Source organism: Typopeltis vanoorti, chromosome 2 (genome assembly GCF_054136105.1).
Source record: "Typopeltis vanoorti isolate ZY-2024b chromosome 2, IOZ_Tvanoo_1.0, whole genome shotgun sequence".
Classification (NCBI taxonomy): domain Eukaryota; kingdom Metazoa; phylum Arthropoda; class Arachnida; order Uropygi; family Thelyphonidae; genus Typopeltis; species Typopeltis vanoorti.
In genome coordinates, this window is record NC_143550.1 from 71402048 (window position 1) to 71422161 (window position 20114).

Genomic DNA, 20114 nt, shown 5'->3' on the forward strand with positions numbered 1-20114 from the left:
TGCAATTCTTATTGCAGCCTTTTGTCTTTTATCCTGTTGAGTGCTACCATGTGACCCCTTTGTACGCGATTCAAAAATTTGAATGTGTATCCAATTTCTTATTTGAAATTGTCAGTTATACAAATTGTGACAAACTGATTTGTCTGAATTTGCAGTTGCAATTTTCAGAAATAGTTTTCATTCTTAGGTTTTGGACACCAGTGTAATAAAAAGAGTACAAGAGTTTATTATACTTCAGAATTGGAATTTTGATTCTAGGTTACCTATACCATTTCATTTTCGAATTTTAATTTTGATAAGATGCATTCATTTGGCAAATCTCATATGCCATAATTATACATAATTTCAGCTAAAAAGTACATTATTCAGTATGGTGCTCTCTAAAAGCTTACTATGTATTTTTATATTATTTTATTTTTATGTTTATATGGTTAATTGCATATGAAAGTTTATTTTTTTTAAATTGCTTACATAAATGCTTTATAATATAGGCTAAATGTGATTTTGTGAGTAAAGCAACTACACATCCAGTACTGTTAGAAAAGGAGATAAACTACTGCATATTAACAACACAAGTGGAACACTGTAATATTCAGGATATAAACATGTTTTCTTCAGTAAGGATTGATATAATGTAATGGAAACGCAATTCATGTATTACATTCATCCTTTTCAGGAGGTGTTAGATTTGAATTATGGCTAATGCAGATAATGCCACAAGGCTAGCATATAGCACTGCAGTAGCACAGTTGCAAGACATGCACTTTTCAATTGAAAAGACAACATCTGGTCATTTTTATAACACAAGGAATCACTGTATAGACTTTTTTTAACTGAATGCAATTGAGCCAGCCTCATGGAAGTAGCAGGATATCTTCCTCAGAAAATTCTGATTTTCTCTTTCAGACAGACAGACACCCAGTCAGAGAACACAAGCAATGAACGGAAAATGCTATGTGGTATATAGTGTAGCATGGAAGGTGGATTAATTAATGCAGACAGTGAATCATGTAATGTTGCATAGTGTAGAGTATTTTCTACACTGCACTATACAACACTACAGCACTATAAGATGACATATTACCAGTACTTCAGGGAATGTGAAAAGGAGTTAGCTATGCTTTTGTTCTGTTTGTCTAATGAGAATCTTGCATTCAGATAAGTTTATGAAGGGTTTATCTTGCTTTAGCAATCTATCTACTTCCATTTTATGATGAAGAGATGTGTTGGATAAGAGATAGTGATGTGCTTACAGACTTCTCTGGTATGGTGATCATTTGCAAAAATTTATTCACAAATCAGCATTTGTTAATGATAGTTCATCAACTTCTACCGATTTTTTTTCTTCACTTAACTATTCCACATTTTGCTTTAGTGAGATTTAGTATAGCTTTTGTTATCATATATTCTTCAATGACGATTTGATGCAAAGTTTTCAAGACACTGAGTAATAAAATTTATAATGAAATTACTGAATTATTGAAACAAAATAATAGTCTCTACAAGATTTTCATAAGGTATGCTGAACACTGTAATAATGAAGGAAATGAATGATGCTAACAAACAATAAATGTGGGATACTTCTATTCTTAGGCCATTACTGTTTATTTGTTAATATTTCATGAGAACTTACAGGAGATATTTATAGTTTGACAATGATACAAATAAGGAGTGGAGCTGATGTTAACTCCTCTCCAGAAAGAATTAAAGAGACTTTATTTTATGTTAAGGTAGATTGACAGAAAATATTTGCTGTTTGATGATGATGATAATGTAATGTTATAAGGAGTAATGGTGATGTTAACACTCATCAAGAAAGGTTTAAACAGACAGAATTTTTGATAAATGAGTGAAGGTTTAATGCTATTGAATGTTAAGGTGCTGCACTTTGGAGTGCACAGTCTTATACCTTTGGCTGTGCACTCCAAATCTCATCTTCCCCCTATATTTCAGGAGGAAGATGAGATTCAGGATCTGTGAATGACACTTCTGTTCTTAAGTCATTACTAAGCCAGATTCAATAATAATAATAATAATAATAATATTTGGTGCTGATGTTGTGCCTCTTCAAGACTTGAGTAAGCTGGGCAAATAAATGGGGATGTCAGTTTAATGTACTTAAATACAAGGTACATCCAGAAAGTAAGGTGTGTTCAGAATTTACCACCAAATAAGATATGGGAGAAGGGTCATACAGGTGTGGTAGCATAGAGTTACTCATTAGCTATCTGTTAACCATTTTATTTTCCTTGCATTATCATTTGTTGTCTTCTATGAATAATTTATAATGAGTTTGTGATGAACAATCCTGCCAGTTGTAAGGTTCATGGTGTGATATGGTTTTTGTTAGTGGAAAACAATACTGCTGCAGAAATTCACCAATGACTGTGCAAGGTTTATGGACCTATCACAAAGAGTGACAGTAAGGTTAGGCAATGGTGTTGTTTGTTTAAAGAAGGGAGCAACAATGTTCATGATGAAGAGCACAGTGGTTGTCTAAGTGTAGTGACAGACAATTTAGTGGAAAGAGTGAACATGAAAATTTGTGAGAATCTTCATTTCACAATTACAGAACTCTCTTTTGAATTCCTGGAAGCTTTATGCCCAGTCATTCATGAAATTGTGGCAGAAAAGCTGGAGTATAAGAAATTGTGTGCCAGATGGGTCCCAAAAATGCTGACTAATATGCATAAACAGCAATGAGCAGAATCAGCTGAAAAATTTTTGGAGCATTATGAAACTGAAGGAGATGAACTTTTTTTCTTGTATCGTAACTAGTGATGAAATGTGGATTTTGAACACAAATGTAGAATCAAAACAACAATCAATGCAGCAGTGCCATTCATCATTTCGAAAAGTAAAAAAAATTCAAACAGGCCCATCGTCAAAAAAACAATGGCCTCTGTCTTCTGGGACTGAAAAGGGATCTCGTTTATCAATATTCTTCAGTGAGGAACCACAATTCAGAACAAAAGACAAGGAATGCTATCGTTAAGAATCATGCTTTTGCATGACACACAGCAACTTGAACTGTCCAGTAAATTGAGAAGTTTCGGTAGGAACTTTTCAACCACCCTCTCTACAGCCCTGAACACCCAGCGACTACTTCTTATTCCTACATATGAAACAGTGGCTCCTATCTCAGCACTTTGAAGAAGATGAGGAGCTGAAAAATAGAATGACTCAGTGGTTGAACGCACTGGTGTTACAATACCAACAATACCTAGAAGTAAATGGGGAAAAATAAAGTATATATGTAAACATTTTAGTTTATAATAAAATTTTTTCTTCTCTACCAGTTTTTTATTTTTATTCTTGATTGGACCTTACTTTCTGGATGTGTCTCATATAAGGTTTTTAAATTTGGGATTCATAGTGGGGATGTTTATACTCACTTTGGTGGCATTATGCTGGAAGAAGTTGCAAGGGATCCTAGGGTGATTGCAGATAGAAATTTGAAGTTCAGAGGAAAAAAATAAACATCTTAACCCTTCAGCCTACAGATCTATTGATTAGCTTTGACATCCAGTCACTATTCATTAGTGAACCTCTGGGCTGACACTCTCCAACTATTATCTGATGAGTTTCTTCCAGACATAGTTGATCAGTTTGACTTTGTCATGCACTCTGGCTATTTCATCTGCAGAAACCAATTCTACCCACAGATTGAAGGAACTGCCATGAGAAGCTCCTTGTTACTTGCACTGGCTAACTTCTACTTAGAGCATCTTGAAGTATCCCTATTGTCTTCAATATGACCCCAACTTTCCTTTTGATTTTGATATGTAGATGATGTGTTTGCCATCTGGCCAGACTCTGAAGAATCTCTACTTATCTTTTTAACCAAAATCAACAGCCTAGCCTACACCCATGCTATAAAAATCTCCCATAAATGTTTTGCTTATTATGTTTGTTTTTTAGTTTTAAAATATGTTTGATGAGAATATTATTTAATGAGAAATACATTTTTTATATGATAAGATAATCTAAAAGATCAAGAAAATAACCTTCATGATAAATCTAAAAGTATATATGTGATTTGACATTTGGTATTGCAATTATGTACTTAGTATTATCAGAGCTGCCATGTGGTTAAGTAGTAGTATTAAAAAATAATTTAATTGTAATTATAAGTAAGTAAACTTGCTTACCATATATTGTAATCCTTAGAATAACACAGCAATGTCGAATGTATATTATAAATTAATTTATGTTGTTTACCATAATGTTTCTATGTCAAATAGAAATATTATGGTAAATATGCAAGTACTGTAGTAACAGCAGCGATGATGACACTTGATTTTTGCTTGGAATCTCAGTAATTGACGTGTGCATTAGTTGTTGCTTTTTAGAAGAATTGTCATTTGAAACAGGAACTTTGTACAAACATTTGATAGATTACCACATGATAAGTTAGTGTACAAGCTGCAGAGAATAGGAATAGATAGTATATTGGTTAAATGGATTTGAGATTGGCTCACTGAAAGATACCAGCAAATTGTGTATGATGAGGCTGTGTCTCAGAAAAGGAAGGTGACCAGTGGTGTGCCTCAGAACTTCTGTTCTTGGGCCCTACTGTTTAATCTGTTTGTTAATGATTTCATGTGGATTGACTGTGGATCTTCAAATGTTTGCCTAAGATGTAAAGTTAGATAGAATTATTAGTAGTAGTGCTGATATTAATTCTCTACAGGAAGATTCAAATAGACTTTTAGCTTGGACAAATGATTGGGGTTGCAGTTTTAATGCTAATAAATACAAGGTGTTACACTTTGGAATACAGAGATATAAGGCTATATCTCTGTATCCCGAGCACATTGCACGTGTTGCAAATACTGCACATCACATTGCTGCTATGATAAAAACTACATTAACATGTAGGGAAAAGGAGGTGATGGTGCATCTAAATAAGGCATTGGTCAGACGACACATGGACTGTTGTGCTCAGATTTGGTCACCCCTAGTTTTCATTGTGATGTAGACTAGAAAAGGTCCAAAAACGGATAACGAAAGTGATATCAGGACTCTGGAGTGTTGGTTATCTTGAAGAGTATTTGAGAGAATTTGGATTTCATAGGTTGGTGGATGGGAGGGAAACAGGAGATATGATAGAGACCTTCAAGTTAGTTATGGATTCTATCAGATTAATACAGAAGAAATTATAAAAAGAGTGGATGTTAATATGGGAAGAATGAGAGGCCATTCCTGGAAGTTGTATAGAGATGTGGTGAAGAAGGGAGTGAGGAGTAGATTTTTTACATGGAGAGTTGTTAGTGAGTGAAATGTATTGCTTGAAGGTGTTGTGAGTGCAGGTATTGTAAATAACTTCAAAGCCCATTATGATAGACATGTTGCTGGTTGAGTGGTCCTTCCGCATTGAGTCTGTTCACTCCATGTAGGTTACCAAATAATAATAATAATAAATAAATAAATAAATAAATAAATAAAAATAAAAGTAATAATTAAATACTTAAATAAGTGGAACTGTATCAGTTGCTATTGGTTCAGGTTAATTCTCTATATTCTTTATTAATCAGTTCTGCTTATTGTCCATCATCCAATGGTTGTACATTGATCTATATTTCTTACAGTTGGGTTTCGAGGTTTTTGGAGTTCTTCCAGCTTGTTCTTTTGTTGTTCTAATTTCTAGATTCCATATAGGGGCTCTAGATGGGCCATATAGTATGACAGACGAAAACAGAAGCTACTGTTTCTGTTTGTCCATCAAGATCCGAGGCACAAACTCCACAGAAATCTTTTGCATACCCAATTCTTCAGTTAAAATTACCATTTCTCAATTTATTTGCAATTATCAGCCATTAATCGCTCACTTACTCATCTGTCAGACCATACCAAATTTTGCACTCTGTTCACAACTGCATCCATCATTTTTGTTTTTGGCTGCCCACTTCTGGGGTCATCATTCGCATCTTCTTGTCCACCTTTGAATCTCTTACGTATTCAAACACACTTGACTTTTTCAGAGCATCCACACCATATGCCACTTTCAACAGCTTCAACATTTCAGTAGCAGTTTTGTCAATTTCCACACAGAATTTGATGTTAACACGCTGCTCCAAATTTCGATCACACATTTTTATGCCAAAATTTACACACAGATCTCTATTGTTTTTATACTAGCCAACTATAAAAACAATAGCGGTCTGTGTGACTCCAACCAAATCACCACTCAGGGAACTCTACACAGCCGTAATGGGAATTAAATTGTCACACCTCGTACTTCAAGGAAACCGAGGAAGGAATTAACTATTAGATTAAAGGTGAAACATTTTGCTTTTCTCACTTTCAGTTGGTTCTTTTTTTTATTAGGCCTCTACTACACATGTAATATAAGAATTTACTATAAGTCGTATCATAAGAGTAACTACAGCAGTAATAATTATAGTAATTCAGGATGGAGTATTATAGTGCCAATATGTTGATAGCATTTTTATTTATTTATTAATATATCTTATAATATCACAAGCATATCTTAAATTCCTGCTTTGGATTAAAGACAGTTAAGTGGAGAAAAAACAAAAACAGAGTGCTTATAAGAAAGGCTTACCTTGACCAACAAATGATTTTCGTAGATATAATTCACCATTATCATGGGTTATCCCAAAAACTTCAGGCACTGCAGAATTATTAGTTTTATATAAACTATATTCCAGTGTTGCAGCTAATCCATCATCCTGATCAACTGCATGAACCTAAAGTAAAAGAGAAAAAGGGTAATATTTTTCAATATTATATGGTTTCTATATGGGAGAACATCAACAATTGAAAAATATACAATATTAAGGAATCTATCATGCTTTTCCACCTATCTGGTGGCAAAAAAGCAAATGTTAAGCCTAAATTAATGCCAGCTATTACAAAAAAAAAAAAAAAAAAAAAAAAAAAAAAAAAAAAAATGCTACTCATGTTCCATGCTTACAGTATCTTTAATCACAATGTTCCAAATATTTAATTTCTTATATAGTGAAGCCTATGGAGTATCTATAACTATAGAATAACACTTATTCCACAATAAATACTTTTTTTATTATGTAAATATTTTGTCTTATGTCTCATAAGACATCACCAATACAATGATCAAACAACAATATGAATTGAATTCAAAAACATTAGCTCACATGCTTAAATTGGAATCCCTCTATGCATACAGTCACGTGTTCATGGATTAAACCTAATGGGCTGAAATTAAAACTATATGGTTTCTATATGCGAGAATATCAACAATTGAAATATATATGATATAAATCAATCTATAATGCTTTATAAATCTATATTTTAATTTAATTTAATTAGTTTTAATTTCAGCCCATTAGGTTTAATCCATGAACATGCAACTGTATACGTAGAGGGATTCCAATTTCAGCATGTACACTACTGTTTTTTTGAATTCAATTCCTATTGTTGTTCAATTGTACTGATGATGTCTTATGAGATATTTAATAAAAAAAGTTATTTACTTTGGCATACATGTTATTCTATATTTATAAATATCTAATATGACAGTAATAGGAAAAGGAGGCAAACTGTAACCCTACCCTATTTAATGTCTGTCAAACTGGTGTTCACAGGCATTTGCATAAAGGAAAGGGAGAAAATCCTGTCCTCTAAGACCTAAATCCTGTATCTAAGACTGATTAACATTGTCTTCTTTGAAAGAGAGACAAACATGATTCTGTATGTTACACAAGAGATATAAATCCATTTCTCTTATCATCAAGCTCACTGAATGATCACCATTAAGTGAAGAGACTTATCATAGAAGATCAAGTCTAGGTTCCACAAATCTGATCATACCATACCTTGGAATCATTCACTTTCTGAGCATTCATCAGCTTCTCAATGCATTCCATGCACTCACCACTCTCAGTGTCTCTCTCTCTCCTTTGTCATCTCTCTTGTGCAGTTTTTAGTAAAAAAATCTCTTTTTTTTGGGAAAAATTTCCAGTATTAAACTGGAGAATTTTCCCCATGTAATCCTGTACTTCAGCTGTGACCAAGACATGAGCTAATATATGAATTATTTATGACTGATTATTGTGATTCATGTTTTGAATGTAGTTAACGGCCTCTCCCTGATGATGATGTCTGTAATGTTGGATAAAATATCCTGGAGTTTTTGAATAAAATTTCAATTTTTTTGTTATATGTGTAAGCTGTGAAAGTTATTTAAAAAATGAAATAGCTGAGTTGCTGAGTGATCACTTCACAAACATTTATCATTCGGGTTAAGATTTTGCAGTTGCTGATATGACAGAGACTTATGTGAGAATTAAGGCAGATGAACAGGAGGCACTCAGAATAATGAAAAATATCAATGTGAATATAGAAGTGGGATGGCATGGCATATCAGCCTGTGTGCTATGTGAATGTGCAAGAAAAGTGGCAGTGCCTCAGATGAATTTGTTCAATCTAATTCTCAGCTCTGGTATGGTTCCAAGGGAATGGAAATAGGAAAAGAAAGTTAATTTACAGTTAGGAAGAGCATAAGATAGTTCCATTACATTACATAAAAGTTGGCTCCAAGACAGAACCAAAATTACAGACCAATTAATATCCAGAAATAGGTGGATAGGAATATGATACTCTATGGTGGGAAGCATGACATTGTAAAAGGTAGGTCCAGCCTTAATACTTCACTTACATTCTATAATAAAGTGATAGTAGAATAAGATAAGGGAAATGACTACAGCACAGTATTGCTGGATTTTGCATTTGAAACAATTATTATTATTACGGGTATCTCCATGGAGTCAGTAGATTCATCATGGGAGACCCAAACTATCAAAACAATATCTCTCATATCTCTTCTTGCAATGCATTCCACTCATTCACCACCCTCTAGGCAAAAAATCTAGTCCTCACACTCTTGTTAACGACACTTTTCCTCAATTTCCAGGGATGACCTCTTGTTCTTCCATCACTATCACACAGCTGAAATATTTCCCCTGCATCAATCTTATAAAAACCTTTTAGTAATTTAAATGTTTCTATCATATCCTCTCTTCTCTGCCTATCAACCAACCTCTGCAATCCACAAGCTCTCAATCTGTTAATGTAGGGAGCATTTTTTACATCACTCACCAACTTAGTCACTCTCCTCTGAACCCTCCCCTTGCCACAACCTCCTCATCTCCAAGGAATCCAGATGACCAGACTTGAGCACAGTAATCCAAATGTGGAAGTATCAATGCCTTATTAAGAGGAATAATAACCTCTTTATCTCTGGATGTTAGCGTTTTCTTCAATAACCAAGTAATCTTATGTACAATCTTGGACACCTTAGCAATGTGTCCTCTGAACTTCATCTCCCTATCCACCAACAACCCCCAAATCCCTGGCCTCATCAATCTCTTGGAGTACCAATGTAGTACACAGCTGGTAATCTTTTAATTCCAAAATGCATAACTTTACACTTTTCCACATTAAACTGACATCCATTATCCATTTTGCCAGCTTATTTAAATCATCCTGTAAACTCTCAACATCAGCTTGATTTTTTATTGCACTACCCAACTTTGCATCATCAGCAAACAACTGAATATCTCCCTTTAAGCCATTTCCTATATCATTTATGTACAAATTAAACAATAGCAGCCTAAGCACAGAGCATTGAGCCACACTACTGGTCACCAGCCTCATCCTGGACTCTTCTCCTCCATACACTACTTTCTGGTATCTCTCCCTGAGCCATTCTCTTATCCATATCACCAGTTTAGTATCCATCCCCATCTACTCCAATTTGCACAACAGTATTCCATGGAGTATCTTATCAAAAGCCTTAACAAAATCCAGAAGTACCACTATGTAGCCATTTCCTTTGTCCAACTCAGATGTCATTCTATTATAAAAAGTTAATAAATTGTTAAGGCAGGATCGACCTTTAACAATACCACAAGGAAAACTATTACAAAAAACTTGAGCAAATGGGAATGGATATAAAGCTGGTAGCATGGATAAAAACATTAATATGATGACAAGAAGGAGAAAAATGCTAAGGACTGGAGCAATCAAGAATGAAAGAGGTGAAATTCTGATAGAAAAAGAGAAGATATTACAGAGATGGGAAGAATATGTAAGTAAACTTTATGAAGACAGGGAAAGAGGAGAAAATCAAAGGAAAGAACATAGTGGGCAGAGACTGTGCATCATGAGGGAGGAATTGAATCTAGCAATTCAAAAGATGAAAGAAGGAAAATCGCCTGGAACAGATGGTATACAGATAGAACTTATAAGGAATATAGGTGAAAAAGGTATGGAAGTGTTATGGCAAATTATTAATAGAATTTATGAAGGACAAGAATTACCAGAGGAGTTTAGAAGATCAATTTTTATCCCCATTCCAAAAAAGATGGGAGTTTTAGACTGTAACAATTTTAGAATGATAAGTCTTATTACTCACACAGCAAAAATTCTGGTGCAAATAATTTTAGAGAGAATTAGGAATAAAATAGAAAAAGAAATGAATGAGGAACAGTTTGGATTCAGAACCAACAGAGGAACTAGAGAGGCTATAACTTGTCTAAGAATTATTGGGGAGAAAACACTAAACCATGGTGGAAAGTTGTTTTTGGGATTTCTAGATTTTGAAAAGGCATTTGATACAGTGAAACATGAAAGGCTTTTTGACATTCTAGAAAATACTGATATTGACTCTTATGACTTGGAAATTTTAAAGAGATTATATTGGTCACAAATAGCATCAGTATGTGTAAATGGAGAGGAAACAGGAGAATTCCCAGTGGTGAGAGGCGTCAGACAAGGATGCAAGTTATCACCATTATTGTTTAACTTTTATAGTGAACAAATGTTGAGAGGCACTTGAGGATGTAGAAGAAGGAATAAAAATAAAACGGAAGAATCATTAATAACTTAAGATATGCAGATGATGTAGTGGTGATGGCAGAAAGTGAAAATGGGTTACAACAAATTATTCAAGGAATTGAAAACTCTTGTAAAGAGTATGGACTAAGAATTAACTCAAAAAAGACCAAGATAATGATAATGTAAAAATAAGATGTGGAGGAAAGATTTTAGAAGAAGTGGAAAGATTTCAATGTTTAGGTAGCTGGATCTCAGAGAAAGGAACTTCAGAGTTGGACATTAGAAATAGAATAGGCAAAGCTAAATCGGCATTTATGGAAATGAAGAGAATTTTAATAAACAAGAACACTAAAATAGGCGTTAGAATTGGAATAGTTAAAGCAACAGTTTGGAGTATTGCAAGTTATGGAAGTGAGTCATGGACACTCAGAAAGAGAGATATGGAAAGAATTAATGCATTGGAAATGTGGTGTTATAGAAAGATGGAAAAGATTAGCTATACAGAAAGAATATCAAATCAAGAAGTTTTAAGACGAGTTGGGATGGAAAGAACACTGCTAAAGAATATTATGCAAAGAAAGACCAGATTTGCAGGACATCTTCTGAGAGGTTCTTTGGGACACCTGACAAGAACTATATTACAAGTGAAAGTTGAGGGAAAGAGAAGACGTGGAAGACCAACTTAGAGAGTAGTTTAATGATATCATGGAATGGACTGGTTTAAGAATGATGGAAGCGACAGACAGAGAGAAATGGAGAAGAGCTGCTCATCTGCTGCAACCCTCTTGCTAGAGGATGCTACCGGACGACGACGATGACGATATGAAGCCTTATTAGAATAATTTAAAAATCAACAAAATTTGAATTATAGTATGAGAGTCAGTTTTAGACAACTGATTGAAGACGGGAACATTAATTGATTAAAGAAATTTAAGAAGAGAAACTGCTTATTTTCAATGCATTGACTGAGAAGAAATTGAACTGAATATCCATATAAAAAGGTTTTATGGATATTCATAATAACGGTTCAGATTGCTGAATGTATATTACCTTCAAAACAGTTGTACCAACAGTCATGTTGGCAGGGATGGTTTTCTTATAATCTGAAACAGAAAACTGTGGTGCATTATCATTATCATCTGTTACTGATACTCGAACACTTGTATATCCTCTTCTGCCACCAGAATCAACTGCTACTACAGGAATTTCATAAAGGTGTCGTTTTTCTCTATCTAGAACTTGCTTAGTATATATTTCACCTGAAAATAGTGATAAATAAATATATATTTTAATAAACATGTTTACAGCTACCAAACTCAACAATTCTACATCAAAATGCCAGTGACTAAAATTTCAAGACAAAAGACAAGCTGATTTATGAAAACTTATATTTCAATTGATGATTATTTTTATATCTACATATCTACTTATCGTTAGAGTGTGTTGCAATGACATACTGTGGAATTTTTCAGCAGTGCTGAGAAAATGTGTTTAAATATTGTATAGCATATTTATTATTAGTTTAGCATAGTATTATTATTATAGTAGTATATTAGCATAGTTTTTTTTTTTTTTTTTTTTTTAAGACTGGATATTTTGTGATGTTTGAATTTTGTTCATTTTGGTTTTGTTTATTAATAGTAATTGAAATTTCAAAAATGATGTCAATAAGACACAACAAGTAGTAAAAAAAAGTTTCAACTCAAAAATAACTTTTGTACTGAATTATTTTCAGTGGATATGCTCTGAAAATTATTATTATCCCCTTATCCCCAGACTTCCATGGAGTCAAACACTCATTGTGAAAGGTCCCTGTTATGCACACAGCTCATCATACCATACATTAAATACATTCAAATTTTCTGCATACACTGTACTCTCAAGTAATGCATTCCAATCAATCACCACTCTATAAGCAAAAAACCTGTTTCTCACTCCTTTGTTCACCTGCCTTATATAGCTTTCAAGGAGGACCTCCTGTTCTCTCCCAATCTCATACCATTCTATGAAAAACCTGCTCAACATTAATCTAATAATAATCCATTACCACTTTATATGTCTCTATCATATCACCCCTCTACCTGCTATCCAATAGACTCTGTAAATTGTATCTTTTCAACCTTTCTTTATACTCAATATTCCAGAGACAAGAAATTATCTTAGTCAACTGCCTCTGTACCCTTTCCAATATCTCTTCATCCTTTTGAAAACCAGGTGACGAAATCTGTGCATAGTAGTCCATATGCGACATAATCAAGACCTTATATACAATGGAACCAGAATCTCCTTACATCTACAGTGTTCTCCACTTCCTTGACAGAAATCATTGTGTTGTCCTCACAATTTTAGCAAAGTGTCCTCTAAAATTTAAATCCCCATCCACCATTACACCCAGTTCTCTTATTTCCTCCACATCCCCCAATACCAAGCATATACTCTAAAGAATAGAAAGGCTTATGTTCACAGTACATGTTATTTATTTTTATGGTATTGATGACAATGCAGAATGATAAGAAAATAATACTTATTAACTTATTTGCTGATATTTTGTTTAGTATTATATCCAACATCTTCAGAGCACAAAATGTCACAGTATGTGATAGCGAACCTATGGCACACGTGCCAGAAGTGGCATGTCAACGATTTACAGGTGATATCCTTTAACATGCTTATAAATTATTCAACTTTTTTTTTTAATTGTTGCAATACATACAAGTTAAATTTTGTTTTACATGAAAGAGCAGCTATGAAGATGTGCATATGACTGATGCGGTATTAACAAAAGATCGCGCGACCCAAAGGCAAGGCGACAATTGTTGAGTTGAAATGCTAATTCTCTTCAACCAAATTCCATAACATCTGAAACTGTCATAACAACCAGTACCATAATGAGGGCGTGGTGAAAGAGGCACCTGCCACAGGCTCAACTAGGTTTGGGACGCAAAAAATAAAAAATAAAAATAAACAAACAGATATAAAAGTCCGCTATTTTATATTGTATTTTTAAATTTCGGATACACAAATCCTGCAACACACTGCAACTGATTTTGATGGGGTTAATAGTAAGTATTTAACATATTGCATTTAGTAAAATTTAACTTGTTACATTTAAAATTTTCAAACTTTTTGTCATTTTTGGGTTGGGGGGGTGCAAGTCAGACACTTGCCACAGGCGCTTCATACCCTCGTTACTGTACTGATAACAACATTCACTATATATTTCTTCGTTTTAACACATTCATGACAGGGTGTCGTTTATCGTTCTGACAGAACTTCTCATTACAAGCGGGCTCAACTCATAAAAAGGTTTCAACCTTTGGTTGAATTTTACTGCTGCTTGTAATGGAAAAATTGGACAATAGTTTTTAGTTAGATACTGTGTTGTACAACATATGGTTTTGTTTGAGTCTATACAGCATAGTTTCTATGAGAGGGGGACATGTGATTCATTAGTTAGCACTATTTTTATTCCAGCTGACTGTAATTGCACTATTTGTTGAGAAATATATTACACAGACTGCAAAAGGCTCTGTACTTTATTCAAGGATACAATAAAACTATTGTTTTCCTTGCATCTGCAGTATAACGGCTGTTGGGGAGGGTGTGTTGTTAATCGCAGGGAGCGAGTTACTATCGCCTTGACATGAACACGTTTAAATATTTTTCGTGTGCGAGGTATATGCAAAACTTTTAACGTCCTTTTTTTTGTAACATAAAATCAGGGGTGCAAGTTATACTCAAGGACAAGTTATATTCGAGTAAATACGGAAGCGTTTCGCCGACAAGTTGACATCCTTCTGTTGCTTCCCCTGCTCAGCTGGCTTCTATGGTGAGTTACAATGCACAAATATTTTTCTTACTACCGTTTTTTTTTTCAAACCAACATCATTAAAATCAATTTAATAATACAATAATCAATTTTACACTGAATAATATTATGAATTTATATATAAATAATATTATAAATAAAATAAAATACTATTTATAAAATTATAAATAATTATTTAGAAAATATTATAAATAAATATATACGGGGGGGGGGGGGGGGTCCTCGACCTACGTTGTCCTTGACATGTGTCATTTCAACTTTATGGCGGTAATCCCATAAATAATTTTTAAAATAAATTTTGACTTGAAGCAGCGCAACGTAAAATTCAAACATTGCAGGCGAACTTGTTTGTGAGCGCGCCGTTTGTTTGGGAGAGGTGGCATCACTTGAGTCCCAGCATACACTCTTTGGGTACCGCGTGCTTTGTTTACATCCGCTCTCTCACTTTTGTGTTTGTGTTTTTTTTGCAATTTTTTACTTCAATATGGCTCCCAAACGTAAGGCAGACTCTTCCGATGGCAGTGTATCAAAGAAAAGGAAAGCCATTACATTAGAAGTGAAATTAGACATTATTAAAAGGGCAAAAAAGGGAGAAACGCCGACAAACATTGCCCACGGGTTGAACTTAAGTCATACCACAGTCGGGACTATTATCAAGGATAAAGTTCGCATCCTTGAACACATGAAAGGATTGGTGCCCATGAAATCGACTGTGATTACGAAAAAAACGTAGTACTCATGATTGAGATGGAATGGCTTCTTGTTCTTTGGCTGGAAGACCAGCATCAACGCCATATCCCAATTAGTCTCATGTTAATTCAAGAAAAGGCGAAAAGATTGTTTTATGTTTGTTTTTTATTACAGTTTCATTTTTGTCATTTTTCTATACTATGCAGTAATTATGTTCTCCCTTTCATTTTCCTATGTCCTAGTTCTGTTTCTTGATATAAATACATGACTTTAGGGTGTTTTAGGTTAGGTAAGTAACTTAGGCTATGGTAATTCCGATTTGCATCGAAAATCACCTTACGTCGGTCCGTAGGAATGGATCTCTGACGTAACTCGAGGACCCCTTGTATATTATAAATTTATAAATAAATAAATTAATTAATTAAGTTAGATTAATTTTCTATTAATTTTTCCCCTATTAAAAACTGCTGGCACATCAGAAACTTGATTGGTAAATTTCTGGCATGCACTGGAACATCAGCAACTCCATTTGTAAATTTTTGGCATGCACACAGTACATGTTTTTTATTTTTATGGTATTGATGACAATACTGAATGATAAGAAAATAATATTTATTAACTTATTTGCTGATATTTTGCTAGTATAATATCCAACATTTTCGGAGCACAAAAACAGTTTGTCACAGTATGCAAAACAACAATTTTTTTTAAACAGTGGGAAAAGTAAAAAAAAAAATTGTAATGGACAACACAAGGAACTAAAGTCCTAATTAAGTCCCATCTATGTTGGAAAAAGAGAGAAAACAAATATTAATTAAATCTTAACTTATTTGCTGATATTTTGCTAGTATAATATCCAACATTTTCAGAGCACAAAAGCAGTTTGTCACAGTATGCAAAACAACAATTTTTTTTAAACAGTGGGAAAAGTAAAAAAAAAAATTGTAATGGACAACACAAGGAACTAAAGTCCTAATTAAGTCCCATCTATGTTGGAAAAAGAGAGAAAACAAATATTAATTAAATCTTAAAATGACTGTCTCCCAGATTTTTGGTAAATTTATACAGCCATACTTGTTGAGGTTTGGAGTATGTTTTACAACTTATTTATTTCCAAAAACAATCTCTCTGATCTATTATGACTTCTGTGTAGCACTTCAGTTTTCTTCCAATTGATCCTGCATGAAATGGTATCCAAGGCATGATCCACTAGACCTGGCTTGCCATAATGATAGTGCTAGATGTATTTTTTATGTTCACCAAGCCAGATGTCAACAGTTCTTCCTGTCTGTCCATAGTAAGCCTGGTCACAAGAACAGGGCACATCATAAATTTCTGAATATGATAAAGAAGAGTTTATCCTTAGATGAATGACGACAGTTGCCAATTTGATATAAGGTTTAAATATGTTGTGTAGCTGATATTTATTGAGCACTCTAGATATCTTTTCAGATGTGCCTTGAATGTATTCCTGAAGTCTTGTGTGGTAGGCAATGGAGGGGCTTTCTTGAGAGCATTTATTATTTTTTCTATCCTGGAGATTATTAGCCATTGGCTAAGAAGGTGTGACATAAGTGAGTGATTTCAGCAGCTAGAGCATTGTCATTGGAACAAATAGCTCTAGCTTTGTGAGTTAGTGTTTTTAGGATAACATAATGTTTGAGCTGGATGATGGTGTGACTATTTGTGCAAATATCGCCCTGTATGTGTGGGTTTTCTATAAACAGAAAAAGATAAGGAACCATCTAGAAGTCATATGATTAGTGTATCCAGGAAGGGCAGATAGTCATTAGCTTCCTGTTCCATTATGAAGTAGATTTTAGGATGTTGGCTATTTAAATGCACTAAAAATGTATCCAATGTGTCTGGACCATGTAGCCAAATAGTAAACACATCATCAGCATAGTATAGAAAATCACTGGTTTGAGACTGTCTTGTATTCATAATTAGCTTTTCCAAGTGCTCTCTATATAGAAATTGAATGAAGGGGAAGAAAGGGAGGGAGCCCATTGCTGTCCCATCTAGCTGTTTGTATATCTTCCCTTTCCATGTAATATAACCTGCATGTATACTCTGAATTTAAATAATTCAAATCTATCAGTGGGGGGGGGGTGAATTTAGTAAATCAAGGGTTTCAATTAAAGGTACATTTGTGAATAGTGAAGTGATATCAAAACTCACCATTATGTCTGAACTTTTTAAGGTATGATTTTCTAAAATACTTTTTTAGGTGGACTGAATTTTTAACAAAGGAGGGAGAATTGATTGTGAGAGTGGCTAGTAGTTTAGCTAAATGTTCAGCAAGTTTGTATGTGAGGCTGTTTATACTATCCACAATAAGGTGCAGAGGGGGGGGGGGATATACCTTGTTTGTGAATTTTAGGTGCTCTATATATTCTGGGTATTTTAACATGAAGAAAAGGCTTAAGTTTGTTAATAATTTCTTTTAGCCAGGAAGTGACTTTTTTCAATAATCTGCAAACTTTATTCTTTTGAGAGAGTTAGTGGGACCGCAATCTATAATTTGATATGTAGACTAATCTTGTAAAAGTATGTGCATTTTACTTTCATATTCAGCTAAATTCATCACCACGGTTGCATTACCTTTGTCTGCTTTAGTTATAACAATATAGTTTACTGTATAGTTCTTTTAAAGCACTGATTTCCTTTTGTGGAATATTGTTTTTGGGAGGCTTGGAATGGATTAGGATGTTGGCCACATCCAAACGAATGTTATTGGCTGTTGCTGGAGGCAAGTCGCATATTCCTCAATAAATGGAAGCCAGTATTTTGGCTTTTGGAACTTGCCTGGGAGTAAGGACAAAATCTTTCCTTGATTTAATGCATTAAGAGCTTCATCTGTTAGGGCTACCAATGATAAATCCACGACGACACGATCTTGTTGTAATAGTGGTGAACATAAAAAAATACATCCAACACTATCATTATGGCAAATCGGGTCTAGTGGACCATGCCTTGGATATCACTTCGCACAGGATCAATTGGAATAAAACAAAAGTGCTACATAGGTCAGATAGATTGTTTTTGGAATCAATAGAAGCTTTAAAACATACTCCAAACCTCATCAAGTATGGCTGCATAAATTTATCAAATGAGACAGTTATTTTAAGATGTAATTAATATTTGTTTTCTCTCCTTTTCTGACATAGATGATGCCTAATTAGGATTTTAGTTCCTTGTGCTGTCTGTTATAATTTTTTTTTTTTTTTAAAGTAGTCCCACTGTTATACAAATTGTTTCATGTACTGCGACAATCTGTCTTTGTGAGCTGAAGATGCTGGATATAATACCAGCAAAATATCAACAAATAAGTTAATAAATATTATTTTATTATCATTCTGTGTTGTCATCAATACTGTAAAAATAAATAACATGTACTGTGAATGTGTGTGTAGAGGCTTAAGTGCTGTGAGGACATCATGTTGGAGGCTTAATGGATATTTTTACAACACTTAAAAAGAATTAAAATAGACTTTAATGCTTCCTATATTTCGTCCTAGTCACTAGGACATCTACGGGGATTACAAAAAAATTAATGTAACATATGCACAAATAACAAACAATACTAAGCCCAACCACGTGGGTGACACTAAAGTCCTATCTAGGTAGAGTTATTTGTGCATATGTGCACAATAGTTATTTGTGCATATGTTACATTAATTTTTTTGTAATCCCCGTAGATGTCCTAGTGACTAGGACGAAATATAGGAAGCATTAAAGTCTATTTTAATTCTTTTTAAGTGTTGTAAAAATATCCATTAAGCCTCCAACATGATACTGTGAATGTATAAGTACTTCCACGTGTTTGAAAATTCTTCACAGAGACAATTTTCTATTCAAAACATGACAATTCAGTAAGTGGAAGTTAAAATTCGCATAGCAGCTAAACAGGTTAGCCTTCTTAAAGAGGTGCTGAGACACCAATACAATCCAGACTGTGTCAGAATTAAATGATGAACTGCGTGATGTTTAAACTTGGAACTGTGGAATATCTTTGACAGTATCTTCAATGCAATGGCTAATAAAGAATTCATCAAAGTTAAAAACAGGCACCAGAAAAAATTTGAAATCCTCCATCATCATAGTGCTACAAAAACAGCAATTAAACCAAATATGGCTATATAAATTTACCAAATTTATACAGCCATACTTATACCAAAAATTTACCTGTTTTCTCTCTTTTTCCAACATAGATGGTGCCTAATTAGTTAGGACTTTAATTACTTGCATTGTCTGTTACAATTTTTTTTAAACTAGTACCATTGTTATACCAAATTTGTTGTTGTTTCGCATACTGTGACAAACCAGCTTTGTGTTCTGAAGATGGATATAATACCAGCGAAATATCAGCAAATAAGTTAATAAATATTATTTTCTTGTCATACTGTGTTGTCACCAATACCGTAAAAATAAAAACAAGTATATACTCTGCATCCCATCTTTGTTTTCCAAATTTTAAAACCTTACACACTTACATTGAACCGGCAACCCACTCCTGTAAACCCAGAAATCTGCTCTACTTCTCATAGTTCTTCCCAACTTTGTATCTGCAGACAACTTAGTTTATTCAGAAGAAGGCCTGTGACTAGTGGTGTGCAACAGTGCTCTGTTCTTGTGCCACTGTTTAATTTGTACATTAATGATATAGGAAAGGATCTGAGAGGAACTGTTCAGTTGTTTGCCCATGATGCAATGTTGAGTAAAGCAATAGTTAATACAGATGATGTTAAAA

At 33.9% G+C, this 20114-nt stretch overlaps 1 protein-coding gene across 1 annotated transcript in view; it reads right to left on the reverse strand.

Annotated features, from left to right (window-relative positions):
* The window catches only part of kug (FAT atypical cadherin kugelei), a 599114-nt gene that overhangs the window by 271924 nt on the left and 307076 nt on the right, over nucleotides 1-20114 (reverse strand). The window contains exons 16-17 of the mRNA XM_090401756.1: nucleotides 11893-12101; nucleotides 6569-6713 (exon numbers count right to left, since the gene is read on the reverse strand). Of these exons, the coding sequence (XP_090257882.1) occupies nucleotides 6569-6713; nucleotides 11893-12101 (354 nt within the window). The remainder of the gene's footprint in view (nucleotides 1-6568; nucleotides 6714-11892; nucleotides 12102-20114) is intronic.